The sequence below is a fragment of the Arachis duranensis genome, chromosome 1 (assembly GCF_000817695.3).
Source record: "Arachis duranensis cultivar V14167 chromosome 1, aradu.V14167.gnm2.J7QH, whole genome shotgun sequence".
Lineage (NCBI taxonomy): Eukaryota > Viridiplantae > Streptophyta > Magnoliopsida > Fabales > Fabaceae > Arachis > Arachis duranensis.
Genome location: NC_029772.3, coordinates 90,697,356 through 90,717,150, shown reverse-complemented (window position 1 = coordinate 90,717,150; position 19,795 = coordinate 90,697,356). Strand labels below are relative to the sequence as shown.

Genomic DNA, 19,795 nt, shown 5'->3' with positions numbered 1-19,795 from the left:
GAAGAACACTACTGAGGCGCCTGCAGACATCTGATTTGGACAAAGAGAAACGTGCTTTGTAGGATTCTCGACGACGAGGATGATAGTGTATGCAGCAGATGCATATGATTATACATACTGTAAGAATGAATGCTACAATGGAAGATACAAGCAAAACCCATAATGGTATTCCAAAGAATATTGGTGATGTTTTTATTTTGAAAAAATATTTGTTAAAGTCTTTCAAACATAGACAGCCTTTTTTAATTGTATAACCGAAAAAAAAAATTAACCTCACTGTATGTCTGATATTATTCTTTTTTTAGCTGTTATTCCGGCAGAAATTCAAACCAAAACAAAATTAATAATGGATATCATCATATCAATACATAAACTAGCAAAAAAATAATCAAAATGTAATATAAGTTTAAGAAAATTGGTTTCAATATACAAGACTTTCTGCACTACAAATTATATATTAAATAACTAAAGTACATTAACATATATGAATAACTTTAATTTTGTAACATAATAGATAGCATTTTTCACATGTTACTTACAACCTTATCCCAACCATATACAAAAGAATGGATATTATATTATATCCCCTCCCAAATTATATTTGCAAATAAAGAAAAACCCCAACATCCAAAGAGGTAACATTATGTAAATTTGAATGGCTGATGCAAGCAAAGCTGCTCAATGATCCCTTCATCATGGGTTTATTTATAGGAACAACCTTGATTTCATACAGCTTTGGCCACAATTTTCCAGTCACTGCAAACAATACATGAATTACATAAACTTGCTGAAAACGAAAAAGGAAACTAAAAGCCAAAAAAAATATTGTTGGAACGAAAAGTAAATAAATAAAAATAGAAGGGCTTATATATAATCTTTGGAAGTTTGACCGCAGTTCTTTTTAAATGAACTAAAAATAAAGCAAAACGTTGGAGCTTACCAAAAATTCTCTTCTGCTGATGATCCCATGCTATCCCATTCAAAACATCAATAGCTTAAAATGTAAATGCATAAGCAACGAGTCAAATCCAACAGTTACCTCTTGAAACAATTTGGTCTAAAAACGGAACAGATGATTATTAATTCAATCCCATTATTAAATTGTAGCTGCAACACAAGCATGCAAACATATGCATAGGATCCAAAAAAAGTCCTGTTTAGAGAGATCAAAAGGTTCAGGTTACTTATGGTATACCCGGCATCAATTAGTCCTTTCCTGCATATTGTAGACAAAATGTGAGTGTAAGCAACAAATGACAAACATAATTGTTAGAGTTCTCCCCTATTTGGTCCTCATTCCTCAATAGATAATCAAGTTGGAACTCGAACGATCATTTTTAGCACATTGTTGCCATGTAATGATAAATTGGTGTTTACTTTAATCATTATATCATTTATTTACTCATAAGCACTAAGTAGTTAGTCTGTATATAGACAAGAAAAAAGAAGTCATGCGTTAAATTTGGGAGGAGAATCCATCCAAGAACACGGCCATCGTTCCGAGAGATTCTTACAATACAGTGGGTCTGTAAAATATCAACCTCAAAGTCCAGCTTGACAAAGAATCTTGGGCCAAAAACATGATGCATATAAGATCAATTTGCTTTAGATTTAACTACAAAAATACTTAAACATAAAATGACATACCGTAAAAACATTCGCCCAAACTTCACCATCTATATATTCCAATTCATTGAGATTGTACACTTGCTGATCCTTATAGTAGATAGTATGCTTTGATAAAGCTACATAAAAGAGGGTGAGTTAAATTCCATGAAAGTACATGACCAGCAAAGGTAAACTAATTAAAGGTTGGGGAAGAGACCATGGATTTAAATGGAAAAAAGGAAAGGAAAAAAACCTCATTAGAGGCAGACCTTTAAATGTCCGAGGATCAAGTTGATACATGTTGAACTGCCATCACTTCCAAAGAGGACTTCTCCATCAGTTGCCAAACCCCAACCATCTTACATCTGATGATTAAATGTCCCTAGCTACAATAATTGTAAAAGCAAGATTTTTCAGTTATCTAATTAGTCGGTTTAATGGGCATCTTCTAACATTATGAGATAACAAAAGATTATGAAAGAATAAAAACATGATTATGTTGCAAACCAACCACAATCTTATCATGTTGTGATCTCCTTAGTAGGGTCTTATTGAATCTAAACAATGAAAACTACTTAATTTATGACAGATACAAATGATTGTATGACTGAGAGGTAAAGCACAAACTTCGCCTAAAGTTTTCTGGTCATATATGAAACCAACTTTCTGCAGCCAAGTTACTTGTAAGAGACTACAAAATATGCAACAGGTACTTATTAGAATCAAACCAACATGCAAGTGTTAAAGAAAATAACTAAAACTACTCAGTATCAAATGTATAAGGTAATAACATGTTAATAGATCCTAGCTAAAACATCCCCTACAACAATCCTTAACACATGGACATATTCATCCTTTCCTTCTTTTTCTATTTACCTAGTCATCAACTGCAGAAAATTTTTTTTTTTCTGCATATGCATAGTGCATCAGTATAAACCAAAGAAGAAAATGTCGATTTTCCTCACATACCTTTTATCAAGTAGAGTTAACCTTCTCCATATAAAGAATCACCCATCCTCTGGGTGAAGGCAATCGTTGAGGCAACTCGTTGACCACGTTGACCATCTCATAGGAAACATAATTTCCGAATGCGCGCCACTTGTTCGACGAAATGAACAAGAGAGCCGCGACGGAAACAAAGAGAACCCCTAGAGAAGCACGGAGACGGTGGCGTAAGGGCGACGAGCCTTATTGCGGCGCGAGGAGAACTGCAGCAGCCGCCATGGAAGAAGCTTGGGGCGCTGCGAGATGTGCACCGTGCCTCCTCTTCTTCAGCGATCTGGCTCCCATGTCCCATGTATGCGGTGGCTTTTCATGGAAGAGAGCAAGACACAGAAAAGAGTGAAGTGAGAAAAGTTATTAGGCGGCACACGATAGCACGGAAATCAGCAATGGTGCTAAAATGCGCCAGCTAGTTTGTGTCTGAGTGTCTTGAGTAGTTATTTACCTCGTTTGACTGTGTGATGGCGCGAAAGAAGGACGATCAGCTGCGGCCAACTCCATCAATTTTTATTCGTGCACAAAAACTTTACACAATTACCGTATCATTATCATTGTTTAGAAAAATGGCTATGATTGCATTAGGCAGTGACTCACACCACCGCCATCCAAAACACCCATTCTATTCGGTACACTGTATAGGAGAGAAAGGAACCGAGTTAGTTACACAGTTAGAGTCGGTTAGTTAGCTAAAGCATTTCATTCATGTTTATATAGGTAGAAGAGGAAACTCACTCATTCTAACATTTCTTTCCTCACTCATTCTAACTCTCGTCGAGAAAGATGAAATCATTCTAACATTTCTTTCCTCACTCATTCTAACTCTCGTCGAGAAAGATGAAACCGCCGGTGTCCCCACTGCCGCAGCCTCTACCGCTGCCGCAGCTTCCACCGCTGCCGCAGCTGCCACCGCTGGAAGAACCGTTTAGATGTTGTTATTGTAAAGATGCAGTTTTTGTTGAGAAGACAAAACTGATGAAGCATGTACGAAAGCACGAAAAATATCAAATCACATGCAAGCCATGTGGCAACGTTTTTCCAAACAAGAAGGAGTTGGATCTTCATGAATCCGAGGTATTAATACTTTTATCTTTTTTCAGATCCTAACTTTTTCTAACTTCTTTCAGATCCTAACTTTTTCTAACTTTTTTTTCTTCTCCTTCTTTCGTTTCAGTGTAAACACTTTCAACTGGCACAACAAGACCGTCGACTTCAGCGCAAGGCGATGAAGAAACAATACATTTGATTTGATGATTTGTAAGAAGATGATTTGAAAGAACACTGTTCAATTTAGGTTAGAAGTTATCTGATGAACATTACTCATAATGTGGATATCTGTGATGAACATTACTCATAACGTGGATATCTGTGATGTATGACTCTAATACTTTCTCTGACTCATTTGATGATTTATAAGAAGATGATTTGAAAGAACACTGTTCAATTTAGGTTAGAAGTTATCTGATGAACATTACTCATAACGTGGATATCTGTGATGAACATTACTCATAACGTGGATATCTGTGATGTATGACTCTAATACTTTCTCTGACTCATTTGATGATTTGTAAGAAGATGATTTGAAAGAACACTGTTCAATTTAGGTTAGAAGTTATCTGATGAACATTACTCATAACGTGGATATCTGTGATGTATGACTCCTAATACTTTCTCTGACTCATTTGATGATTTGAAAGAACACTGTTCAATTTAGGTTAGAAATTATCTGATGAACATTACTCATAACGTGGATTTAGGTTAGAAATTATCTGATGAACATTACTCATAACGTGGATATCTGTGATGTATGACTCCTAATACTTTCTCTGACTCATTTGATGATTTGAAAGAACACTGTTCAATTTAAGTTAGAAATTATCTGATGAACATTACTCATAAGGTGGATATCTGTGATGTATGACTCCTAATACTTTCTCTGACTCTTTTAATGGATATCTGTGATTTGATTTCATATATATGATATTGTCCTATTTTTACTTTTGACTATGCATCCACATGTAGCAAGTAGTGGACTAGTGGGTCCAAAAATGGAATACACGGTGAGAGAGACGATCTAACCGTGTGCTTCAAAAGTCAAAACATTGACAAAAAATTTTGAAATCATAAACTATGGAACGATTTCACCTGACTAATAAAGTTTTCTTAGAAATATCTATTTCTCTATGATGTAATTATTCAAATACTTTCCTTTTGGTTGTAAGATTAGTGTTGAATAAATAAATGATAAAATTCAGAGTTGAAATGAAACTAAGAAATAAATACTTCATTATCCTCTTGTGAACAGACTGAAACATGCTACATTAACTCCAAGCTAACATGAGAAAAATCACATGAAAAGAAAGCAGTTGTAACATATTATGAATTTATTTGCATTTGCGAGCCAATTGTAATTCTAAACTACTAAGCAAAACAGCAGCCACACAATAAAAATGGCAGATGCTATTTCTACATGGCAGATTGGAAGATAAGCTCCGCTAGCTCCTGCAACATATATAGCAGCACAAAGTAAGTCGATGATTAGAATATAACGTGACAGAATTAAAAAAAGTTACCAAGTATGGAACAATTTATTAAACAAGCATAAATTAGTGAATTACCTGTTTGGCAGAAGCTACTTTAGGCTCATCCATTTCTTTGACTTTCTTCTCAAGTAATTCAAAGTCAGCTTCACCATTCTAAGGCAGCACAATTCCCAATCAAACAATTAACCCCCAAAATAAAAAAAAAAAAGCATTAAAAAGAGAGGAAGCTTTTTCTTTTAAAGAAAAATGTACCTCTATCTGAGCACCAAGCTTAGTGTCAAAACTCTGGTATCGCTTTCTAACAAGCTCAGCAAGGGAACCATCCTTTGGTCCAGTATAATACAATGGGAATTAAAAAGAAAAAATTAGTATGATTTATGAATAAAGCTTTGACATGGAGTCTCTAAATCTAAATTATAAAAATATTTATCAATACCTCAATTAACTTAGCAGCATTCTTGAGGCCACGAGCCATTGTGTCCATTCCAACAATGTGAGCTATGAATAAGTCTTCAACATCTGTGCTTTCTCTCCGCCTAAATTGGAACCATAAGTATCAAAATACGTGCCAATTAAGTAAAGAGGAGTGTTAGGAGCCGGTAGATTTTGTGATTTATAGCCATAACTTATTTATTATTAGTGTTATTAATGATATGAGATTATATCTAATGATATAAAATTACTCACTTTTCTTTTGCTAGTTAAGTGCTGGTCAAATTTTAATAAAAATGCTGGCCTAAACTTTCTCTTAACAAAAACAATAAGAACACAAAGATAGTACAGGACTTACAATTTAGCATCGAAGTTGAATCCACCTGGTGCAATTCCTCCCTGGAAAAGACAATATTAACCCTGTTAGGTGACAATGCATGCTTAGTAAATGGTGTCTTTGTATCTTTGTATTTCATGCTCATACGTTTTTGATGACGCTAAGCATAATCATGGTTGCCTCTGGAATATCAATGAGAAATTGATCTGTGTCCCAACCTGCAGAAATGAGAACAACTTCATGTTACTAACTTGTGACTTGTTAACATGAAAGTCTTGTTAAATTTACAGAAATTTGTAGAAGAATTAACAGGATTGCTTAGTTATTCGTACCAACTTGAGGGTCGCCAGTGTTTGCATCAATATTACCCAGCATCCCATTGATCCTTGCAGTTTCAATCTCATGATGACAACTACATCATGAAGAACAAGCTAAGACCCGTTTCATGCATAACTACAAAATTTTGAAAAAAGAAAAATGGATCAAGAACCACCCGTAGATTCACCTGTGACCAGAAAGCGTGGCATGGTTGCACTCTATGTTGAGTTTGAATTCCTCTGCAGAGAGAAATTCAGTCAAAGAAATCAGACAAACAACTGAAAAAGTAAATCTAATATGTTTTGAAGTAAAATTATAAGTTATATTTAAATGTATCTATGCACTATCAGATTAGTATACAATGAATGTTGGTTTAAAATTTTATATAATGCCAGAGTCTATCCTATTATGGCTGTGAATGAGTGATATTTGGGTGACTAGAAAAAAAAAATATTACCAGTAAGTCCATATTTTCGTAAGAAATTAGCTGTGGTTGCCGCATCCCAATCATACCTGCAGGTATATATATATAAGTTTGAAACATAGTAGGATGCATAAAATTAGTGACAGAATAAGAAACCAAGAAGCTTACTGGTGTTTAGTAGGTTCTTGTGGCTTGGGTTCAATCAATAGTGTCCCTTAAATCACATAATCAAAGAACCATTTGACTAGTTAGTTAGAGTAGTTGTAGTATGGTATACTATTTCATAGTTTGTGACTGTAGAGAATGTTACCATTAAATCCAATCTTCTTTTTGTGTCTAACAGCAGCATGAAGAAATGTACCCTGTATTAAAAAGAGATAAAACAAGCAGCATTCATTACAAGTTATTAGTAGAACTATTCGGATTACTCAGTGTAGAATGTTTCACTTACTAAATGATTAAGCTCTCGTTCCATATCTGTGTTCAAAAGAGACTGGTAACCTTCACGACCACCCCAAAAAACATAATTTTCTCCTCCCAAATAATGTGTCACCTGCAAATTATATCAGCTAAACGGATTTTTCTTCTACTACTGCTATATTCAGTTCATACACACAAATGTACCTCCATGGCTTTCTTCACTTGAGCAGCAGCATATGCATACACTTGTAATTCAGAACTATGAAAGCAACTCAATTTGTTAGCCATCAACTCAGCATATATAATTGGAATAAATTAAAGACCATATATATAAGATATATACCTAGTAGCACCACCATGCATATAGCGAGAATGCATGAATAATTGAGCCGTTCCCCATAAAACTTTCTTGTTGCTCTACATGATTAAATAAAATAGAAAATAAAAAATTATGAAATGAATCCATACATTAATGAATTATTAAGAACAAATGTATATGTATGACATAAGCTAAAAGAAAAGGATGCTTCATGTAAAATTACCTTAGATTGAAGGTCTTTAGCAAGAGCCACCACTTCATCCAAATTTTCATTAGCTTCCTATAACAAACTCAACGGGTACAATATTAATCAGAGGCAGAGCACTATTAATCAATGACAAATTTAAAAGATTGAGTGATCACCTCTAAAGTTTGTCCATCAGGGGCTATATCCCTGTCATGGAAGCACCAAAAATCAACCCCAAGTTTGTCTATGAACTCAAAGTTTGCTCTCACTGTGTATATTAAGTAAGAGAAATTATTACACATGACACAAACATATAAATACCATAATAAGATGAATGGTATTATCAAATTGGAGAGTCAAGTATACTGAAAATAACATACTTCTTCTTTTGGCCATTTTTAATGAATTGGTGCCATCTTCCCAAGGCCAATTTTTGGTTGGTGCACCAAATGGATCACCTCCTGTTCCTCTAAATGTATGCCAAAATGCAACACTAAATCTAAACCAGTCCTGCAGTTATAATAGAATACACCATATAATAATAATGAATACTAATTATTTACAACAACTTTATAATATAAATGAAAACCAACCTTCATTTTCTTCCCAAGGACTTCCTCCTCTGCATTATACCATTTAAATGCAAGTGGATTCTTACTAGAACGCCCCTGATAAAAATTTAATATATCATGATGCAGTACAATAAATAATCATAAGCAACTAAAAAAAGAAGAGAATACCTCATATTTAATTTTGGGAATGCCAGTGAAAAACTCTCCTTCCCATCCATCTGAATCACCTCTTTTACTAGCTTGCTGCTTGCATTCTCATCAATCACGTATATATTCTCAATATTAATATTAATTTCATGATAAATAAATAAAAAATATATAAATGGAGGAACTACATCCATACCACTGCATAACAAAAGGCTTTCAAACAAACAAGCAGCAACAATATTTTCCCAGTCTTCATCTTCATGGATTTTAAAGCTAAGCAAATAAATGAATTATTACAGATTAGGGTTACGACGATCAACCAAATAAATGTCATTAAATTTTAGACCGTACTTACATACCTACAATGCTAAATTATCATGAACAACGTAACTTATCAATGGACCTTAGTATTCGGTGCAAAAGAATTTCAACCTAAATATGATTTAACATATATATAATAATAAGAAACAGTGAATGCATGTTACGATCGAAGAGTGTAGATTGACATTACAGGCAAAACTTGCTCGGCGATTCCAAAATAAACAAACAAATTAAAGAAGCCAGAATAGAGTGACACTCATGATAATAATAATAATAATAATAATAATATCAAGTGATATATTGACATTACACGTGTTGGATCAGATTCTTTGATAGTAATCTCAAGTATGTATATGTGGCCAGTGGTGTAACAATCTCAGGTGGGATTATATTATGGAACAAAGTCTTTTTTGCATTTTAATTGATTCGAATTGCCTGGAATATCGGAAAAGAAAAAATAGCAAAAGAAAGCACCAAAATAGTATGACACATATAACTTAAACTAAATATATATTAAAAATTTAAAATATAAAATACACTTGTTTTTCAAATAAGTAGAAATTACAAATTAGTAAACAATTAAATATCATAAATTTTATTCATGTATAAATCTTAATATTTGTTTTTTTTATTTAACTCTTATGTTATACTTACGTAAGATTATGAAATTTTAGTTAGTTTTATATTTTTAATTTATATTAATATATATTTAAATTTTTTGTATTTATTTATAATTTATATATTATTTTATTATAATTCAATTAAATCATTGTTAAACTAGGTAAAAAATCTCAAAATCAGTAAAATAATAACTAAAACAATTCAATGATCAGTTTAGTTTTCAGAATCTTGATTATTGCCAAATCTTCTTTTTCTTCTTTAAAGTGATTTGTGAATTCAGTCAAGGAAATGTATACCTTTAAGGCTTTAATTATCTTTCTGGGTCAACCGGTGCTAATTAAACGAAAAAGAAAGATTAGAAAGAGTGGCCCGACGTTGCAGGATGCCTCAGAAGTCACCACCAAGCGAACCTGTCAACAAAATCCGATCCAATTATTCAAGGGCTTAAATATGTGGCTATTAGAAGAAGTTGAGGAAGCTTATTAAGTTAATTATTAGTGGATGCAAAATTTTAGGACATTACATTTGCAAGACGCTCATGGAAATCGACTAATAAAAGCAATTATGTTATAATAATATATCTATTTTAATTTGGTTAATGATGTTTCAAAAATAGGAAAACGTTAAGAGCCAATAAGAAATTAACTCAAATGTAAAGAGGAAAGAAAGCAATAGATACGAATGGATGTGATATGAATTATCAAGTGAAGTAGTGAAGGCATATCCAATTGGACGATGTTAGTTAGGACTTATTAGGAGTAGTTCTCATCTATATAGCTAGGGTGATTTAGAAAGTATTGTAAGCTTCGATACGATACAAAATACGACATGACACTACACAACACGAAATACAGATATGTAAATTTTAATTTTTTATAAGATATGACCACATGACATATTTATATATATAAAATATAGAATATTTTTTAATTATATAAAATATTTAAAATATTTTTTTTACGTTAATAAATGTAATATATATTATTTTTAAATTTATTTTAAAATTTTTAAATAATGAAAAATCATATTTTACCAAATAATTAAAAATTTTTTGAAAAAATCTACTTTCGTGTGTCCGATGAGTGTTGTATACAAAATATAACACAGTAATTTCAAGAAAGAAATGTCCGTATTTTATAAATTATAAATGAGGAAGTATATGGAACTAACGAAGTATCTGTACAATGTGTACAATGGGAATTTAGGGATGTTCGATTCAGTAGGATATCAGATGTTTATTATTTCTGGTACCGGATGGTTATTCTAGATAGTATAACTATATTGTGTTTGAGAAATTAGTAGTATTTTATCCTGAATGTTCATTTTTTAATTTATATTGGATCAAATAAATAGCCCATTATACACATTGTACAAATATTCAATTGGTTTAGAATTAAGAGGAGTGCTAGGGGACCAGCAAATTTGGTGAGTTGTAGCCATCAATTAGTCATTAATAGTATATTTAATGATGTGAGATTTCATTTAATGATAGAAAATCACTTATTTTTATTTTATTGGCTAAGTGTTGGCCAAATTTTAATAAATCTGCTGTTCCTAGACTTTTCCTGGGAAGGATTAATTGTAAATTTATCACCCTACGAACGAAGCAATATCTTAAAAAGTTCATCATGCATGGCACACACATGCAAATTGTTTGGTTTCAATAACGTTGTGTTTCAAGCTACCACCGCTCTATGTAATAATACCTCAAACTCGAGTAGTTGACCTAATAGTACAGTTTTACACTTAACATACATCAAATATGTCTATAAAAGATACATACATTAAATTTAACACCAAAATAAATCTATACATTTTTGTATAAGGATGAAAAAAGTTTGAATATATACCATGGCTTATTGCCTATTACATGCCTGAATCAGAATTAAACACACAACACCAATACCCCATGTCTTTGTTTGTTTCATCTTTGGCAATATACGAATCATATAATCATTCCAACAGTGAAAGAAAACGAATACCGATCACATCAAACCCACAATAATTTCATTATTAATAGTGTCTAAGTTTTCCATGTGAAACACATTTGAGATATTGTTGGGGATAAAAGAAATATAATATATGAACATAACGTAAACATGCTCAAATTTATAAATATACTTCTTAAAATTTATTTATTAACTAATCAAATGGTAAGTATATATGTACAGCATATTTTTGTGTTTTGGATAAGACTTTTTTTCTAATTAATTTTGCAAATGCTAGCTTCCCTTCAAAAGCTATACACGTTCCTTAGTCTTAACCACTAGCCAACCAGCTACATCAAGCTAACTACCTTTCCTTCTGTGAAAGAGCACCACTCATAAATTTTGACTCTTTCATGACCTCTCAAAAGATGCAACAATTATATTTTAATTTTAAATCTTCATCTTTTTATAGGGTCACATTGAGAAATTTGACAAGACCCACCAAAATGGATGTTAGCATAGGAAAGAAAAAGCCATCCAAAATAAATTGGACTCAATCACCTCCCCAATTGAATTCAGAGTAAAAAAAAAAAAAAAATTTGTCACAGCATACAACTACTGCAGAGATCATCATAGTGAGGAATTGCATAACTTTGTATGAGGAAGAATAATGGGGTTTGAGAAACATATTGGTAAGTATAGGCTTGGAAGGACAATTGGAGAAGGAACATTCTCTAAGGTTAAGCTTGCTGTTAATGGAGACAATGGAGAGAAAGTTGCAATCAAAGTCATTGATAAGCATATGGTCATGGAAAACAATCTTAAGAACCAGGCAAACATTCACATTCATCATCCTTTATATTCTTTTTATTTTATTAATCGATACATGTGATGTATGTGACATGTTCCAGGTCAAAAGAGAGATTAGTACAATGAAACTTCTGCATCATCCCAATATTGTCAGAATTTTCGAGGTACTAATTAACTTCGTACTTGAATCAGAATCATTACTTTGAAGCTTAATGATGCATAGACTGTGTTCTCAGTATTTGTTTGTGTTTTGAAATGAACTTGTTGATAAAACAGGTGATTGGGACAAAAACAAAAATATACATTGTGATGGAATATGTCTCAGGAGGACAAGTACTAGACAAGATGGTGGGAGTCAATAACCTCTCCATATTGAACTATAATCTATATTTACTTATTCTTACTTTATAACACTTCAATTCTGATCATTGTTGTTGTGCAGTCCTATGAGAAGAAGCTGAATGAACATGTGGCAAGGAAACTATTCCAGCAGCTTATTGATGCCATGGACTATTGCCATAACAAAGGAGTCTATCACAGAGATCTCAAGGTATCCTTAGCTTTGTCTAATAATGTCTGTACATAAGGCTGTTATTGGTAACAATCTTAGGATAGATAAAATATTTTCATAGAAACTTGGGACAGAAACAAAACAGAAATGTTATATCTCTGTTATTGTCTTTACTGTCCCAGTTTTTGGAGGAAAAGAGTTGGATTTTGTTCTAAAACAAACATATTTTTGTTTATATTTGTTTCATTCTCCAAACAAATTTATATCTCGTAGTTTCTTTGTATTTCTATACCGAAATGATTACCAAGTGAACTTAAAGATGTCTGAGATCTAAATATCTTGAATCTCGGTGTGCCGACAGCCAGAAAACTTGTTGCTTGACAGCAAAGGAAACCTCAAAGTGTCTGACTTTGGATTAAGTGCACTCCAAAAGGTAAAAAAAGGTCTTAAAATCATAACTTCAGTTCAATTATAAGTGATTGTGATTGATAGTCAAATTTTGTTTACATTAACAGCCTAATGATGTCTTAAACACACGGTGTGGCTCCCCATGTTATGTGGCACCTGAGGTATAAATGTAAAATATTTAAAGCTACATCTTCAACATAGAATTTAGTACTATTAAATATTTGATTCTATGACCCTTTTTACTTGTGATGTTGTAGTTGATACTGAGCAAGGGATATGATGGAGCTTCTGCTGATGTTTGGTCATGTGGGGTGATTCTTTTTGAATTACTTGCAGGCTTCTTACCATTTGATGATCACAATTTGATGAACTTATATGAGAAGGTATACTCAAAAGTGCAATAAATCTATACCATATCATAATTATGATAAAGAGTACACCTAATATGTGATTTGTAAAAAAGATATGCAGAGCAGCATACAAATGTCCACCATGGTTTACTCAAAGTCAAAAGAAACTAATTGCCAAAATATTTGTACCACGTCCTGGAAAGGTGGAAATTCTTCTAGGACTTTTACATTATGTGTTGTTATGCTTATTAATTAAGTGTAATTAATTAATGGATAATAATTCTTCAACTTCCTCTCTTGTTTCATCCAGAGGATAACTATTCCAGATATTATTGAAGATGAGTGGTTTCAAACAGATTATGAACCTGCTTGTGTATCTGAATGTGTTAAGAACATTAAGCTGGATGATTGTAATGTTGCATTTGATTCAGTTGAGGTAATAATTCCTTAAAAAACAGCAACTTCAAAAGAAAGTAACATAGATAAACTCACTCTTATTAATGATAACAATCTGTGCCTGTAGGAGAAAATCAGAGAATCAAAGATACCAAAGTCCTCAAGTTTCATTAATGCATTTCAACTAATAGCCATGGCACAGGACCTTGATCTTTCTGGCCTTTTTGAAGAAGAACAGGCATGTCTACAAATCTAAAAGAGGATTAATTTTCTATCTCTATGTTACATTCAATTATTACAGATGCTAATCTTTTCCAGTTTAATTTTAGGATCTCAAGAAGCAGAAGACAAGGTTTGGATCCAAACACACAATCAATGAAACAACAGAAAAAATTGAAGCTGCTGCAACAGATATGAGGTTGTCAGTAGAGAAAATAAACAACTTTAAGGTATAATTTGATTATTAATTAAATGTGTGTATGTAAATATGTACTTTTTTTCTAGAGTTTGGTACACCATATGGAATTAATTTCAATCTTAATATATCAGATAAAATTACACCCGAAACAGATGATGAATAGATGTTCTAGATCATACTTTGACCTATCAGCCCAGTTGATTGAAGTTGCTCCAACTCATTGTGTTGTAGAGATATCAAGATCTGCAGGAGATCTAAGAACATATACCAAAGTAAGAAAAATATTACTATAAGATGAATATGAAAGTTAATTTCATCAATTAGGTCACTGATTTTGATTTTGGTTATCACTTATCAGTTCTGTGAAAGTCTATCAAGTCTGCTGGAACAAAAATCTGGTTTGACATCATCACAGGAGCAAGAAGAATCTAAGGATGTTGCTGATTCAACGCATTTATGATAACTTTCAATTATCTATTTCAGCAATGAAGGGTTAGAGGATATAAATCTGCTTTAAGATTGACTTTATTCATTCAATGAAGTTATAGAATAAGTTCGCCAGGCTAAAGGGTTTGGCAATCAAGGATTATATCAAAGTCCAAAAGAATATGTAATGGTGATTATGTGAATGTGGAAATGTCATATTCACATAAATATTAAGCATGTTTTTCAAACAATGTTCTTGCCATTAAACAAAGTTCCAAGTAGCAAAAGACAAGAGCAGAACATTAAGTACCAATCTTCACATCATTATTTATTTACTTCAACATTGGTAGTTGTTACCTCGTTATTACAGTAATATAAGCATGCATGTGAACAACAGATATCACACTTAGTTGTTGTGACATGTGTAGATTTTATAGTTCTAGAACCTCCCATGGTGGGCACTCATGTCTCAGAGTATAGACAAGGGAAAACTCACGAGCACAACAGAGATCCCTTACTCACGGGGGAACTATCAACCATTAACCAACCATTCATCAATATTATTCAATCATCCTTATTCCTTCACAAGGGATAGTAATACTATAGTCTCTGCTAATATGCCAAAATTTTCCTACTCCACAAACCACAATAATGTGCCACATCTAAAGCTGAAAATGCCTTTTTATTTTAATATTAGAATACTAATCACTCACTAATCACATGACTTCATTATTGCTGATTCCCTTACACAACAACCCAGCTTAGATTCCAACCACACATTCATTTTCATTATTTCTAATCTCTAAGTATTTTATACTAATTAAGACACTCTCAACACTTAATTGGTTAGCCATTAACTCCATATATAAAGCAAGGTACATAGCTCAAAATTTGGTGCCAGACATACTAAAATTAACACAAAGTAATCCAATATGAAAATGAAACCCCATTTACTTCTCCTAATACTCTTGTTCCTCCTTGCCACCTTCACTACAAAAACTCTCTCATCACCCACCACCCAACAAAAACAACAACTATCTCCTTCTTCTTCATTAGTTTCTCGACTCAATCATCAACTAAGCCAGAAGAAAACAAGACCAAGCAACGAAACCATATACAAGGTATCAAAGCAACTATGCTGGGGGTGCATAGCAGAGTCACTAGAGTTCTTGTTCAGGCACAACCTGGTCCGAGCAACGAAATGGGAACTGCCACTGATGTGGGACTTCCAGCTTGAGCAATATGCAAGGTGGTGGGGCAGCCAGAGGAAACAAGATTGCAAGCTTGAACACTCATTCCCGGAGAACGATTTCAAGCTTGGGGAGAACATATTCTGGGGAAGTGGCTCTGATTGGACCCCAACCGATGCAGTGAAAGCTTGGGCTGATGAAGAGAAGTACTACACTTATGCAACCAATTCTTGTGAAGAAGGACAGATGTGTGGCCATTACACTCAGATTGTGTGGAAGACCACCAGAAAAATTGGTTGTGCTAGAGTTGTGTGCGATTCTGGTGATGTTTTCATGACTTGTAACTATGATCCTGTGGGAAATTATGTTGGAGAACGACCCTATTAAATTATATCAAATATATGGTATACTATAGTATATATTTGTGTATGCATTATGCAGTGGTTATTAATTATTATGCATGTTAGCGTGAATAGATAATATATGAAATTAATGAACTGTATAAACTATAAAGTACATAGGTGGTGGAATTGGCCTTTAATTATTTATTTATTAGTGTTTGAGATGAGACAATTATGTTAAGTGGTAAGTGAAGGGGTATCGTTAGTTGTTGGGGATCAGTTGCATGTCGTTACGACTTGTTTAAGTCAAGCTTGAAATAAAGTAATTAATAAACTATTAAATTGCCAGCTTAGTTGGCTTGCATTGCCCTACTTTTCAGTTTTAACTACTTTTTTTTATGTTAGGTTAACCTGCTCAAAACTCGTTCATTATTGATCATAATCCTAAGATCAGTCCAATAAGAACTTTTTTCTTTTTTCTTTTTATTAATATTTTTTTAAATAATCTATAAAAATGTAAATTCTCAAGAATTTATTTAACCTTCTTCTCTCTTTAATTATTTATAATGGTAGTAGTTTCAATATTAGTGGTTCATAGGTTTTTCAAATGTTAAATCCAATCGATAACTAATTAGTACGAGAGAGAGGCCAATGTGAACTTACTTTTGGGTGTAAGCAAGGGTCAAAAGTTGTTACTGACATTATATCTACTCTACTAGTAGACTTATTACTACACAGGCAAAATAACATTTTTTTTTAATTTTTGGTCTCGAGTCAAAATAACTATTTTAGTATTTTACAACTGTAAGCAATCTTACCCTCCGAAAAGTTTCTATGCGTTGCCCAATTCAAGATCATCTTAATTCAGTTGCAGTAGTTGCGTATGTCCATACTCTGATCTGAAGGCTCTGCAAACATATCTGCCTACTCTGATTCAATCTAGTTAGAAATTAAATTTGAAAACAAAATACAACCAACCACCTCGTGGATTAATCAATTATAATTGTTTAAAATTCACTAATGTCTCCTAGTAATAAATGCGTTATATTCATCTTTGTTGTTTCAGTTTAGCTGATATATATTTTAATGTCACATATTAAATTACTAGTAATTCTTTTTAATAAATACATATTAAAAATATTTTTAAAATTTATATTCAATGTTGTCCTTTAGATTTTGATTTTTCTATTGTAATCTTTCAGATAGAGTTCCGAGCATTTATAGTGGTTCATGGACATATTTTTAGTGATGAGTCATCATCGGAACGTTGACGTGGCGTCGTTTTGTCACGCTGGATAGCTCTAACGGCTAGCTGGCTCATTTCCAATTTACACTTACATTGGTGTCTCCCACTATATTTAACCCTAAATCCCCAAATTTTCATAAAGTTTATCTCTTTTTGTTCATCGCTCTCTTCTCATTCTTCCATTTGGGGCTCTTGCTTATGTCGATGATGAGTGGTTGTAGCACTGCAGGTGGAAGTTCTTTCGTTCTCCATCTAGCTGGAACCGGACGAGAACGTCAAGTAAGAGCAGAAATATCGGAGGTGCTAGAATGGTGCGGTTGTGGTTGTCGACCGGTTCTCAGATGGTCTGAGACAGATTCAAATCCAAACAAACCATTTTATGGTTATCCCAATTATAATGTGAGTTAGAAAAATTACAGTTGTAAGTCCCAGACTATCTGAAAACCAGTTGGTAGCCACAACCGCACCATTCTGGCACTCCTGATTTTTTGCTCTTGCTTGACTTTCTTGTCCGGTTTCAGTTAGATAGAAAACGAACAGAGCTTCCACCTGCAGTGCTACTACCACCCATCATCGATATGAGCAAGAGCCCCAAACAGAAGAATGAGAAGAGAGCGACGAACAAGAAGAAGAGATAAACTTTATGAAAATTTGGGGATTTAGGGTTAAATATAGTGGAAAGGATCAATGTATGTGGATATAAATTGAAAATGAGCCAGCTCAACTAGCCGTTAGAGTCATTCAGTATGACAAATGACACTACGTCAGTGTTTCGATGACGATTCATCACTAAATATATGTTCAGGGGTCACTATGAGTGTTCAAAACTCTGTTCGGAGGACTACAATAAAAAATCAAAATCTAAAGGACAACATTAGATATTCACACGAATCTCAAGAACTACTATGCGATTTATTTGTCAAAAGTGTCTTATCAATCATGACCAATCATTGAAGTTTGGGCCAAGATTGAAGTTAGCAGTGCGAAAAGGATCATGACCAAACAGAAGAGAACCACAGTAACTCAGCCCATAATGCATTAGAGTCTTTTGTTAGTACAAAATCTACCCCCAATAAGAAAGGAGATAGTATATAGTGATAAAAAAAAGGGGAAAAAAATAGGCTAACTTTGTTTTTATACCAAGAGAATTGGTGTGTAATATATAATTATTGGAAAGATTGATTTTTTTTAGTATGGAGTTAATTTTTTTCAAATTATTATAGAATAAATTAGACGATTAAATTTGTTAAGATGAGAAAAAAATGAAATTTGAATGTCCCATTTGAGTAAAGTACACAAATTTGAGAATTAGATTTATATATTAAAAATTTTAAAAAATTAAAGTATACAAATATAAAAATTAAATGTGTACATTAATAAATTTAAAAGATTCAGAAACATAAATTTGACTCTTAAAATTTTTAATTTAAATAACAAATCCGATGATCGATCCTGTGTGTATTTTCCACATCTTACTTAGATACGTTATCCTTCAACATAATTGCAAAACACCTTTTTCTCTTTATATCACAAATAAAAAGTGAAAAAATTAAGGAGATTCAGAAAAAAAGAAAAAAGGAAATAAAGCGGAGGGATATAAATCTGGCATGAAACTCAGTCAAGCGAAGCAAACGTGCTTTAATTATGAATGGTCTACTATTATGTAATTCCAATATTCCATGTCATTTCGTTACAGTCTGTACCCTTTCATCATATTCCAATTTTTGTCTACCCACATTATTGCACCTATCCAAACTAAAAAGTGCCCATTGTATTCTTAATTCCAGTTAGATTTCTTCCCCATGTCTTAAGAATTGAAATTCCAAAAAGCAAGTAATAATAATCAATCAATAAATTATAAATATACAACATTACATGTTAAATTATATAGTATATAGTATAATATTAAGCAAGGAGAAGAAAGACAAAGATACAGATGAGCCATAAATGATTTAAGGCAAGAGACATAGGCCTCATATGAAAACCCACATGGCACACAGAGCCAGCTATAACAATAATAATGGGACTATGACATTATTGACTTGTCTCCACCCCGCCACACTCTTGAAACGTAGCTTTCACTTTCAATAAGGCCTTTCTCCGATGTAGTTTCCGGGAGGATCATAGTTACATGTCATGAACTGACCCTTACCACCATTGCATGTAACCACAGCGCACCCAACTTTCCTAGTTGAGCTCCAAACAACTTGAGTGTAATGTCCACACATTTCACCATTGGCGCAAGAGTTGCGCCAATAGTTGTAGTATTGCCGCTCCGACACCCAAGCGTCAACCGCTTGGGCCGGGCTCCACCCAGTTCCACTCCCCCAGAATATGTTCTCGCCGTACGGTCCGTTCGAATGCTGCAGCGCACAGTCGTTGCGCCTCTGGTTCGCGTACCACTGCGCGTAGCGCGTGAGTTTTGCGCTCCACGTCAGCGGACGCAACCGCAGTACGGACCGTGCGGCATTCTGGGGGACTAGGAACTGGCTTGCTAGGCTCCTTTGTCGATTTTGAGTTAGT

The 19,795-nt window shown here is 33.3% G+C and overlaps 4 protein-coding genes and 1 pseudogene across 6 annotated transcripts in view; 2 read left to right on the top strand and 3 right to left on the bottom strand.

The window, feature by feature from the left end:
- Nucleotides 1-525: 525 nt before the first annotated feature.
- Nucleotides 526-2,673, bottom strand: LOC107460866 (glutaminyl-peptide cyclotransferase-like; annotated as a pseudogene).
- A 2,324-nt stretch (nt 2,674-4,997) lies between these two features.
- Nucleotides 4,998-8,993, bottom strand: LOC107459858 (xylose isomerase). Its single transcript, XM_021140524.2, has 21 exons — nt 8,938-8,993; nt 8,503-8,579; nt 8,328-8,402; nt 8,181-8,255; nt 7,968-8,097; nt 7,764-7,855; nt 7,624-7,680; nt 7,425-7,498; nt 7,286-7,340; nt 7,113-7,214; nt 6,972-7,023; nt 6,830-6,875; nt 6,695-6,750; nt 6,425-6,476; nt 6,252-6,331; nt 6,067-6,137; nt 5,941-5,981; nt 5,587-5,686; nt 5,403-5,474; nt 5,226-5,303; nt 4,998-5,109 (listed from the first exon to the last, which is right to left on the bottom strand). The coding sequence occupies exons 2-21, from the start codon at nt 8,566-8,568 to the stop codon at nt 5,074-5,076; spliced, it is 1,410 nt and encodes a 469-aa protein (XP_020996183.1). The 5' UTR covers nt 8,569-8,579; nt 8,938-8,993; the 3' UTR covers nt 4,998-5,073.
- Nucleotides 8,994-11,655: 2,662 nt separating this feature from the next.
- Nucleotides 11,656-14,836, top strand: LOC107459868 (CBL-interacting serine/threonine-protein kinase 21). 3 transcript variants are annotated; one of them, XM_021144005.2, is made up of 13 exons: nt 11,656-12,008; nt 12,088-12,150; nt 12,263-12,334; nt 12,429-12,536; nt 12,859-12,930; nt 13,013-13,066; nt 13,163-13,288; nt 13,369-13,458; nt 13,566-13,691; nt 13,779-13,889; nt 13,981-14,100; nt 14,301-14,341; nt 14,428-14,836. In XM_021144005.2, exons 1-12 carry the CDS (start codon nt 11,847-11,849, stop codon nt 14,325-14,327), a joined length of 1,131 nt encoding a protein of 376 aa, XP_020999664.1. In that variant the 5' UTR covers nt 11,656-11,846; the 3' UTR covers nt 14,328-14,341; nt 14,428-14,836. The 3 variants fall into 3 exon arrangements, with proteins under 3 accessions (XP_020999664.1, XP_015933654.1, XP_020999659.1); XM_016078168.3 differs by having other exon boundaries at nt 14,201-14,341; XM_021144000.2 differs by lacking the exon at nt 13,369-13,458 and having other exon boundaries at nt 14,201-14,341.
- Nucleotides 14,837-15,373: 537 nt separating this feature from the next.
- LOC107459874 (pathogenesis-related protein PR-1) lies at nt 15,374-16,398 on the top strand. Its single transcript, XM_052261244.1, has one exon. The coding sequence runs from the start codon at nt 15,428-15,430 to the stop codon at nt 16,070-16,072; it is 645 nt and encodes a 214-aa protein (XP_052117204.1). The 5' UTR covers nt 15,374-15,427; the 3' UTR covers nt 16,073-16,398.
- A 2,750-nt stretch (nt 16,399-19,148) lies between these two features.
- LOC107459890 (pathogenesis-related protein PR-1) overlaps nt 19,149-19,795 on the bottom strand; it is a gene marked incomplete in the record, with an annotated part of 842 nt that continues 195 nt past the window's right edge. Inside the window, 1 exon segment of the mRNA XM_016078197.3 lies at nt 19,149-19,795. Coding sequence (XP_015933683.1) covers nt 19,357-19,795 — 439 coding nt within the window.

What these genes read in the sequence shown, in the direction of transcription:
- LOC107459858 (XM_021140524.2), bottom strand. Translation starts at nt 8,568, where the DNA reads ATGAAGATGAAGACTGGGAAAATATTGTTGCTGCTTGTTTGTTTGAAA. An exon ending in TGCTTAGCGTCATCAAAAAC is followed by an intron (nt 5,982 to 6,066) that starts GTATGAGCATGA and finishes TGTCTTTTCCAG; the next exon opens with GGAGGAATTGCACCAGGTGG. An exon ending in ATGCTGCTAAGTTAATTGAG is followed by an intron (nt 5,475 to 5,586) that starts GTATTGATAAAT and finishes ACTGGACCAAAG; the next exon opens with GATGGTTCCCTTGCTGAGCT.
- LOC107459868 (XM_016078168.3), top strand. Translation starts at nt 11,847, where the DNA reads ATGGGGTTTGAGAAACATATTGGTAAGTATAGGCTTGGAAGGACAATT. An exon ending in TGATGAACTTATATGAGAAG is followed by an intron (nt 13,289 to 13,368) that starts GTATACTCAAAA and finishes TTTGTAAAAAAG; the next exon opens with ATATGCAGAGCAGCATACAA. An exon ending in TTGTACCACGTCCTGGAAAG is followed by an intron (nt 13,459 to 13,565) that starts GTGGAAATTCTT and finishes TGTTTCATCCAG; the next exon opens with AGGATAACTATTCCAGATAT.
- LOC107459874 (XM_052261244.1), top strand. Translation starts at nt 15,428, where the DNA reads ATGAAAATGAAACCCCATTTACTTCTCCTAATACTCTTGTTCCTCCTT.